Below are 10,550 nucleotides of genomic sequence, written 5' to 3'. Positions count from 1 at the left end.
CCTCCCCCCCCTTCTCTCTTCCTCCCCCCCATCCTCTCCCCCCCTTCTCTCCTCCCCCCCCTTCTCTCTTCCTCCCCCCCTTCTCTCTTCCTCCCCCCCTTCTCTCTTCCTCCCCCCCCTTCTCTCTTCCTCCCCCCCTTCTCTCTTCCTCCCCCCCCTTCTCTCTTCCTCCCCCCCTTCTCTCTTCCTCCCCCCCCTTCTCTCTTCCTCCCCCCCCTTCTCTCTTCCTCCCCCCCCTTCTCTCTTCCTCCCCCCCCTTCTCTCTTCCTCCCCCCCCTTCTCTCTTCCTCCCCCCCCTTCTCTCTTCCTCCCCCCCCTTCTCTCTTCCTCCCCCCCCTTCTCTCTTCCTCCCCCCCCTTCTCTCTTCCTCCCCCCCTTCTCTCTTCCTCCCCCCCCTTCTCTCTTCCTCCCCCCCCTTCTCTCTTCCTCCCCCCCCTTCTCTCTTCTTTCCCCCCCTTCTCTCTTCTTTCCCCCCCTTCTCTCTTCTTTCCCCCCCTTCTCTCTTCTTTCCCCCCCTTCTCTCTTCTTTCCCCCCCTTCTCTCTTCTTTCCCCCCTTCTCTCTTCTTTCCCCCCCTTCTCTCTTCTTTCCCCCCCTTCTCTCTTCTTTCCCCCCCTTCTCTCTTCTTTCCCCCCCTTCTCTCTTCTTTCCCCCCTTCTCTCTTCTTTCCCCCCCTTCTCTCTTCTTTCCCCCCCTTCTCTCTTCTTTCCCCCCCTTCTCTCTTCTTTCCCCCCTTCTCTCTTCTTTCCCCCCTTCTCTCTTCTTTCCCCCCTTCTCTCTTCTTTCCCCCCCCTCTCTCTTCTCTCTTTCCCCCCCCTCTCTCTTCTCTCTTTCCCCCCCCTCTCTCTTCTCTCTTTCCCCCCCCTCTCTCTTCTCTCTTTCCCCCCCCTCTCTCTTCTCTCTTTCCCCCCCCTCTCTCTTCTCTCTTTCCCCCCCCTCTCTCTTCTCTCTTTCCCCCCCTCTCTCTTCTCTCTTTCCCCCCCCTCTCTCTTCTCTCTTTCCCCCCCCTCTCTCTTCTCTCTTTCCCCCCCCTCTCTCTTCTCTCTTTCCCCCCCCTCTCTCTTCTCTCTTTCCCCCCCTCTCTCTTCTCTCTTCTCTCCCCGCCCCACGCGCGCACACCATTTTTCCTGTAGCATATGTACCCTGGAACACTGAGCTGCCAGTCCTGTCCTTCCTATAGCTATTATTGAAAAATGGCTAAAATATCCTAGTCCCATGTACCCATCCATGCCCTGAGTTTGTTTGCCTTGCCTGTCAGGCCTCTTGTATTGAAGTAAATGCAGTTTAATCTTCCCTTGCTTTTGCCTGATCTTAACTTCTGTGCTGTCCTCAACACCAACACCACCACCACCACCAAACACCCCCTGCCCCACCAACTCCTTATCCTACCTATGTCGTTGTTACAACGATTTCTACTGCTCATCCACCCCCTTAAGAATCTCCTGCAACCGCTCAGACACCCTTGACCCTGACACCAGGGAGGCAACACATCATATCCTGGAATCTCGATTACAGCCACAGAAATGCCTGTCCATGCCTCTAACTAGTGGGTCCATGTTACTACTGCTCACTTGCTCTTTCCCTGACCCTGCTCTAATGTGGAACCAGGTGTGGTGCCACAGGCCTGGCTGCTGCTGGTATCTCCCCCTGACAGATGATCCTCCTCAACAGTATCCGAAACAGTATACCTGTTTGAAAGGGGAATAGCCACTGGAGACTCCTGCACTACCTGCCTGCCTCTCCTGACAGTCACGCATCTACCTGACTGAACCTGTAGTGTGACAACCTCCCTGTAACAGTGCCTATCGCACTGCCCCCCTCTGCTCCAATGTGTCCATGTGCTCCAACTGAACAATGTGGTCTGAGGAGCTGCAGCTGGACAGTTTCTGCCAGGGAGACTAGATTGCTCTCTAAGTATGGAGGGATTGCTATATTGTCTTGGGTGCTTTTAGTTTTGAGATGTTGATGTTAAATATCTCATAGCACCAGCATTAAGACGAGCAGAGGTATGTGAACTACTTCAGTTCCAAAGAATACTTGTATTTGACTTGAAACATAAACTGTTTCTCTTCCCACGGCTCTTTCCAACGCATTTTTTTAAACTTCCTGCATCTGCAGTATTTTGCTGCTGTTCTCCTTGGTGTGCTAGATTCATCCCTCCAATCAATATCACTAAATGTTATCTGGTCGTTAAGCATATTGCTATTTGTAGATGTCAGCATGCAAATTGCCTGCTGCCTTTCTACCTTTCAGTAGTGGCTACGCTCCAAATCTACTTCACTAGCCACATCCTGGGGTCATGGAGGGGCTATATAAATGCAAGCCTTTCTTTCAGCCTGTTTTTCTTCATGACAAAGTCTGCCATTGAATCTCCTGTTACAACATATCTTGAGATGTGGTACTCTGCATGCACTGAATTGCTGCCAAAGTACGTTATGTATACCCCTGCCCATAGATGAGGGTGGGAACAGAAGACTAGTATGGTAATCTGACTTTGCTGGACTTTTATTTTCAAATGGCTAATTTTCAAGAGACTGGCATTCAGGTGGCATTATTGATTTTTAAAAACCCTCTGCAGTAAATGAGCACATTCAGTGTAAAATAAAAAAACCTTTTCGTAAATTTGAAAGTTCTGTTTTTGATGAAGATGTAATTGTAGTGTTGTTAGAAGTCCTGTTGCCACTTCAATTTCCCCAGTAATTGTGCCATTGTGTTCTCTGAAATTTTGCATATAATTCCTAGTCTTTGTAACTTAGCTTCTGTATATGGGTGTAAAGCCCAACAAAACCTTTTTAAAAAAGGTAAAAGTAACAGATTTTCACAATAACTTCATTACAGTGTTAATGTAAGCCTATTTGTGACACTAAATAAACTTTGTTAGTAGCAGATGAAAATGGAATCATTAGATTACTGATTTTAGTTTGGCCCAAGTAATTTGGAAGTCCCAACAGAGTAGATGTTTTCTGGGTTATGGCAGCTGCTTTATTAAATTTTGATGTGCCATCTGATCTTAATTCACTTGGTTACTTGATGTTATTCCATTTATTCTTTTAAAACACCATCTTTTGTTAACTTGCTTAATTGAAAGTATTGAAAGTTCAAACTATTTAAGTACAAAATTGAATTATCAGGAGTATCCATTCCTCCCCCCCCAATCTTCCACCTACTTTATTGGAAATTTATTTTTAAAATACTTTTCTTTGTTTGTGTGTTAAGATTCATTAGCCTCACACCATTGACTGTGACACAATTGAGTGTTGTGAGAATTGGTGTATTGGGAGTTACCCAGATATCCAATTGCTTTAATTCAGGCATCATAAAGATGTAAATACTTCCAGTTTTAATGGCTTCACTTTCATTGTGATTGTATTTAACAACCTATAAAATGAGGGCATTCACAATTTTTTTATGGGTCTGTTGAAATGATTTCGTTCTCAAAGACAGTGTAGCTTGATACAACCTCTTAATACACAACTGAGATTCCAGTGGAAGAATTTTCTTTGTTTTAACTGTACCCCTATGACTTTAGTCAACTGCTGCCCTGTCCGCCGCTGCCACGCACACGTGTGCACACACACACACACACACACACACACACACACGCCCCCCCCGCCACGCACGCACGCGCACACGCACGCACACACACACACCCCCCCCCATGTGAATGTCACTAATGATTGAGTGCAACTGAATGCTTTTCTGTGAAGTAATCCAAGATCAGGATTCTGATTTGGATTTTTTGTTGTCACCTGAGCCCTTGTGGCTTACTCAGAAATGTTCAGTTTGCTAAATGTAATTCAACTGTGATTTTGGTGTCCTAAATCATGTTGTACTGGTACAGCAGTTTGACATTTTTTAAACCCACAGCCCAAACTAATCCTGCTGCTCCTTGCATTGTTGTTTTTGCCGTAGAGATCTCCAGTGTTCAGGGCAAAAGACTCCTAAAATATTTTTATTTCTCAAAGAAATTATTTAGATTTCAAACAAAGTTCTTAATGCAGCTTTTTTGGTTGAAGTGTTGCAGGCAGGGAAACCTTCCAGTTATCACACATTGTGGAGCATGCTTCATTGAAATTTGTACAAAATTCCAAGCTAATATTCTTGTGGATATTGCTTGTTTCTTATGTCAGTTAGTATTAGGTGGATTTGATTCAAAACAATTAGACATTTAGTAGCAATTCTTCAAGATTAGGGATGGTTTCCCTAACAGCTCTAATTCTTTAAATAATATTGATTGAGTATAATATTTGACAAGTTTGTGAAGGGTCCATGCATGAAAATATGAACACATTCTGTATTTTAAGCAGATGCTACCTCGCTTAAAAGCTGCCAGCACTTCCTATCTTTATTTTTGGATTTCTAGTGTCTGTCATTCTTCCCTTGCTTTTGTTGAGAGGATTTGTCTTTTCAGACTCCTGATCCATTCTTATTGTAAAAAAAACATTTGGCAACACCTTGATCTTGGAATTTCCTCACACCAAAGCCTTTCCCTTCTCTGTGACCTTCTAATTCCAGATTTCTGGCCTCTTCTGAATATCTCATTTTCATTGCTGCATCATTGGCCACCGTGCCTTCAGTTGCCCAAGCTCTAAGCTTGGGAATTCTGTCTACCTCCTTTTTTAAGACCTCTCTCTTAGGATGTATTTTGATCAAGCCTTTTGATCTTTTGTCCTTTTATTTCCTTGTGAAGTACTTTTGAACTTTTAACTCCATTAACCTATATGATTCGGACAAGTTGAGTGAGTGGACAAATGAAAGGTAGATGCAGTATAATTTAGATAAGTGTGAGGTCATCCGCTTTGGTAGCAAAAAATGGGAAGGCAGATTACTATCTGGCCATAAATTAGGAGAGGGAAAAGTGTACCGTGACCTGGATGTCCTCGTACGGCGGTGTCTGAAGGTAAGCATGCAAGTGCAGCAGGCAGTAAAAAGACAAGTGATATATTGGCCTTCATAGTGAGATGTTTCGAGTGCAGGAGAAGCGATGTCTTGTTGCAATTGTGCAGGACCTTGGTGAGCCACACCTGGATTTTTGGCTGCCTATTTGAGGGGATACAGACTGATTCCTGGGATGGCAGGACTGACGTATGTGAAGAGAGATTGAGTTAGTGAGGATTATATTTGCCGGGGTTTAGAGGAATAAGTGGAAATATTATGGAAACCCCAATAAAATTCAAACAGGGCTAGAAAGAGCAGATGCAAGAAAGATGTTCCTAATTGTGGGGATGTCCCGAACCAGGGTTCAGGAGGTACAGGGCAGGTCACTTAGAGCAGAGATGAAGAGAACTTGAGTGGTCAACCTGTGGAATTTGCTACCACAAAGTTGTTGAGGCCAAAACATTGTATGTTTTCAAGAAGCAGTTAAATATATCATTTGGACAAAGGGGATCAAAGGTTATGGGGGGGTGGGGGGAGACTGAATCAGACTATTTAGTTGGATGATAATGGCAGAACAGGCTTAAAGGACCTGCTGGCTGCTGCTTGCTCCTATTTTCTATGTTTCTATGAATACAAGTTGTACTTGTTTCCAAGGTGTTTTTTGCATAATCAAACTGGTTTCCAGTTGAAAATTCCTGTCGGCAGGCAACAAATACTGGATGAAAACAGAGGTGAAGAAGTCAATTTTTATGTCCCCCATTGGATTCATGACACTATGAAGATTGAGCCATTCGTGCCATCGTGCAGCATATTTGGTTGACGGTTATACCCAAAGCTTAAAAAACTAATTGAAGATTAGTGGTAGTGATAAGCAGCTGAACAACAATAGTGTATGCTTTATCAGTTGTGTTGCTACATTGTAGTGTATGGTTTTGTTTAATTAAAACAGGGTAAGAATGAAATCAAGTAGAAACTGTTTGCATATCTATAAACATTACTTTGTAGACTGCAATGGATCAACTTCCCATTGAACAATCTGGACTTGCAACCAGTTCCTTTTTAATATATTGAATGTTCCAAAGTGGTTGACAGGGGAGAGAAAAATACATTTCTGTAGAACAGTGCAAGTGGTTAGGTAACCAAAGTGATGTTTAAAAGGTTCTGAAGGAATGTTTGAAAGTGAGAATTTGTATAGGCCTAGGTGACTGCCTTTTTTCACTGAAGTCAAAGGTGCGCAGGAATCCAGATTTTGGGCAGTAAATATCCTCGAGTTGAGATGGAAGAGCTTGACTAATTAAGTAAGGAAGGATTTGTAGACCTGGGCAAGTATTTTTCATGGGCCAAGAAGCTTAGAGATATATAAGCAGGCATTTACTGAAGCATAGGAAGTAAATAGACTTTGAATGAGTTGAAACTTGTGTCCAAGGAATTCCAGCTAGGATGAGGTGCTGGTGAAACTAAATCTGCCAGTGGCTGAAGTGGGGGCATGAGTTGAGGGTAGGTGATATTATGAAGGTGACAGTGGGTAGCTTGTGGAGTTTGAAGCTTGGGATCACAAGAACTGAAATTCAGCCTTGCTGAATATGGAAAAGAATCTGATTGCCTACCACATTATTCAGAGATCTCCTTATTTTTCATGGTCTTGTCATGGACAGCTTGTTACTTAGTATGATTTACCTGCATTTTGAAAAGGATATCGTCATAGTTTTAAATGCACAGAATAACTGTTCTGACCTGTGATGTGAACCATAGCAACATGCAAGTGATCAGAGTATCTTGGTAAACTTAATTTCTCATTAATCCACCTGGAACATGTGTATCATGAGGTAAAAAGACCATTAAGCCTATTGTATGATCTGAATCTTGGATTTTACCCACTTAATTTCCTAAAAAAAATCAGTGTAACCTTCTAACCTCAAAAGCTTGAGAAAACTATGGAGTTGTTACCTATTATCCCAGCTCCATTATTCATCCACCTTTCCTATCCTTAACATGTAGTGCATCTGCACCATCAGTTATACGCCAGGGTGTTATTTTGAAAATCTATCCCTTGGAATCATGTGGTTCAGAATGTCATTTGACCCATCATATCACTTCTTTTCTTCCCCACCCCCTTGTGCTGGCTTTGTGGCAACTATTTTGTGCTGTGAGGGCATTTGATTATCTTGTGCAACATATTTTCTAGCTTTCAACCAACTCTGCACTTGACCTGTGTTTAACCTACCTTTTGAAGGAAGCAATTAACCTATCAACTAGTTTAGCTCTGTGCTGAATTGTCCTGATCAATTTATTGAGGCCTGTTTCAATTTTTTTTGTGTTGCTGTCTGGTCAGCAGGAACTGAAGTTTGTTTGCGTGTCTCATCTGGAGAGCTAGCCCAAAGATCTGTGAAATAAGAATTAAAAGGTGCATAAGTAGCCAAGCTAGTTGTATCTAACATTGCTTATTTCTACGTCCCATCTGACTTCTGGCCAAGCAATAGCATCAGTAATTTTGTTTAGTTGCTACCTGATTGGGTGGGTTTACTTGTATTGTCTATTCCTTGTAAAGCTGGTCTGATAAATATACATAAACACGAATGTTGTAGCATTTGTGGCCCCAGGAACCACTGTAATCTTGGGTTAATGAGAGGGTACCTAGCCTATTATGACATCATTCAAAGTAACAGCTATAACCAATTCAGACAGCAGTCTCCAGCAACAGGCAAACTACTGCATCACTTAATATCGGATCACTCAAGTACTATTATGATGTCGTCTTGCTTAGCAACTTGCTTTTGTCACCTTATTCTGGCATTAAATCATGATGTTTCACATTCAAATGTATGGAGAATGAATAAAATATTTACAGTTTTTATTTTCTTCCCAGCATTTATCCAGTCAGAAAGCATAATTGAGATACTACACTTCGGTGAAGGAGGCTTGTTACAGGTATGTTGTTACAACTCATTGTACCATGGCTTGTAAATATTTTATCAAAGTTTCAATTTGCCTGTTGTCTTGGATCCTCAAATGTGGTTTTAAGTTAAACATAATGTTTTGCACAGCATCCCATTAGCCTAGTAGTGCATAAATAAAGTAACAAATGAGACTTGCCAAGGAGTAGTTTTACCTGTGGCATTTGTTAAAGTTTGTATTGTTTGATTTGGATCCCAGGGAAAACATACAGGACAGCAGTCCCAGTTGAAAGGCTTAGCTAATGCTTTGTAATGTCATGTCAGCTATTCAGTAGTTTTTCATTCTATAGTTGTCCTATTTTAAACTTTAGGTGCCCTAGTGTTTTTTGTGTGATCTTAGTGTTGGACTTCTTCCAATGGCACAATACAAAGGTATTTGCTGTCCTTTCTCTAATGTAACATTTTCTGTTTCTTTTTTACCACAAATATTAACAAGTGACTTTTGGTTTAGTTTCAGTAACAGTCTCAACATACTAACTAGTGAATGATAGAGAAGTCTTGCTACAACTGGCGAGTCTATACATAGTACTGTGTACAGCTTTGGCTTTCATGCTTAAGGAGTTGTGTTGGAAGCAGTTCAAGGAAGATTCAACTAAACTGATTCTTGGGCTGAGTGCTTTCTTATGAGGAAAGATTGAGTAGGTTGGCCTATACCTCGAGTTTTTGTGGGTGATTTTATTGAAACATGCAAGATTCTGAGGGGGCATGGTGTGGTAAAAGTTATTTCTTCTTGGGGTTGGGAGGGGGGAGTGGGTGTGTCTTGTTTAAGGCAGAGTTAATTGAGAAAGAGAAGGCTAATAGCTCTCAAAAAAAACAAAGAGCAGTGGAGGCTGGGCCATTGAGTGTATATATATTCAAGGCCTATTTGGACAGATTTTTAATTGACAGGTGAATGGCAGGTTATGGGGGATAGGCAGGAAAGCAGCATTGGTCATGAATTGGGTCAGCTATAATAATGAAAGGCAGAATAGACTTGAGGAGCTGAATGGCCAAAACATCTTATTCTTATGAATTATTGAAATTTTATGCATTGGTTAAGATGTGGCACTTAACATTGCCAAGTGGTAATATGAAGTAAAGACAAATTTCAGATTTGCTTCAATACAATCTAAAGCTAACTTTTGAGTTGAACTGCTTTTGCTATCTTGCTTGACTGACATTCTTGTTCTTAAAATTACAATGAAAAATATAAACCTAATTTAAAACACATCAAATAGCCATAAGTGCCTCACTGTAAACAGGCCTTTAAAACTGGGAAACTTGTGATTTTGAAAGCATCCTTTTTAATCACTTATTGTATTTTTGTATGCACACTTTTTTTGAAACCGAGTAGTGTACTTGTTAATCTGAGTCGCACCATATTGAGAAAAGTGTATTTTATCTCTTTTTTTTTTCAAGCTGTTTTAGTTTTAGGCCATTTTGATTTCACCTACACTAACTGCTGATTTTCCTGTCTCCTTTTCACGAAAGTTTGCTGTTTTCCTCGCTTTAGAAATTACAGGCTTGCAACCAAATGAGTTACATGAGCCTTTGGGCTAAACCTTCATGAGAAAACATGTTTGGAGACTGAGAACGTTTTCTCTTTGAAGAATAAGCTAAATTGTTTTTCTTTGACAGATGACTAAACTTTTTCTTAAAAGTTGCTTACTGACATCATAAATACCATTCCGCAGTTTGTTACTATGCTTGCAAATGGTCAGACCATAAATGCAAGTAAAAGTTAATTGTGGCTGCTTGTACTGAATAGTATTCAATTGTACTCTGTCTAAAGCGGTTAGCACTACTGCCTCACAGTGCCAGGGTCCCAGGTTCAATTCCTACCTTGGGCCTCTGTGTGGAATTTGCACTTTCTCCCCGTGTTTGCGTCGCTTTCTTCCCACAGTCCAAAGATATGTAGTTAGGTTGATTGACCAAACTAAAATAGTGTCAGGAGGATTTGCGGGGTAAATGGGTGGAGTTAAGGGAATAGGCCTGGGTGGGATCGTGGTTGGTCCAGACTCGATGGGCTGAATGGCGGCCTCCTGTGCTGTAGGGATTCTATGAAAGTAAAAATCCTGACCTCTATGTAACAAGCATCAAGTGGAATTGGTAAACTCTGGGATTTATTGCAGTTGGAATTTAGTGTTGCTTTCAAACTGTATAAAATGACTTTGGGTCACTGTCACCATTTGCACAATTTTATACTTCTATGACAAGTGAGTAATATAATTGGTTTCTATTTCTAGAACTTGTAGATTCTATCAAATGCTCACTTCAATTTTTCAGTAACTGTGGCAAATCTTTTGGTTGTAATTCAGGGAAATAAACTCGGTGCTATTCCCCATGAGAGCCAACCAAAAGTGAAATTAATATGGCACAGTTGCCCTATGGCTGCACAAGTTGAAGTTTTGGTATTATTGAACTTCAAACTTTTGGTGTAAGAGTCTTACAGAAACTTAGGAGCATGAGAATAAAATTTTCCACTGGCAGATTGTGTTGTAGCAAAGGTTGAGTTCAGTTGTGAAGTTTTCTGTGCCATTGGAAGGAGGAGTAGAAATGCAACTTTTCCCAGCCATTAGTGATTGTCATTATCCACCCCAAATTCACTTGCTTGTACTCTCGCTCGCTTTCTCGTCACATGTAAATGTTGACCATATCTAAGGGATTCTTTCCTCATAGTTATTGTACTTTGCTGCACTCTTGCCCAGTTAAAACTGGTGTTATAAAAAGGTCAGACCAA

General features: G+C 41.5%; 1 protein-coding gene across 1 annotated transcript in view; it reads left to right on the top strand.

Moving 5' to 3' along the window:
- The window catches only part of tmem131 (transmembrane protein 131), a 168,435-nt gene that overhangs the window by 37,036 nt on the left and 120,849 nt on the right, over positions 1–10,550 (top strand). Inside the window, exon 2 of the mRNA XM_080197595.1 lies at positions 7,744–7,805. Coding sequence (XP_080053721.1) covers positions 7,744–7,805 — 62 coding nt within the window. The remainder of the gene's footprint in view (positions 1–7,743; positions 7,806–10,550) is intronic.

Source organism: Carcharhinus amblyrhynchos, chromosome 10 (genome assembly GCF_965287045.1).
Source record: "Carcharhinus amblyrhynchos chromosome 10, sCarAmb.v2.hapA, whole genome shotgun sequence".
NCBI classification, from domain to species: Eukaryota; Metazoa; Chordata; class Chondrichthyes; order Carcharhiniformes; family Carcharhinidae; genus Carcharhinus; species Carcharhinus amblyrhynchos.
The sequence above is the reverse complement of the archived record's forward strand: the minus strand, read 5'-3'. Positions and strand labels throughout refer to the sequence as shown.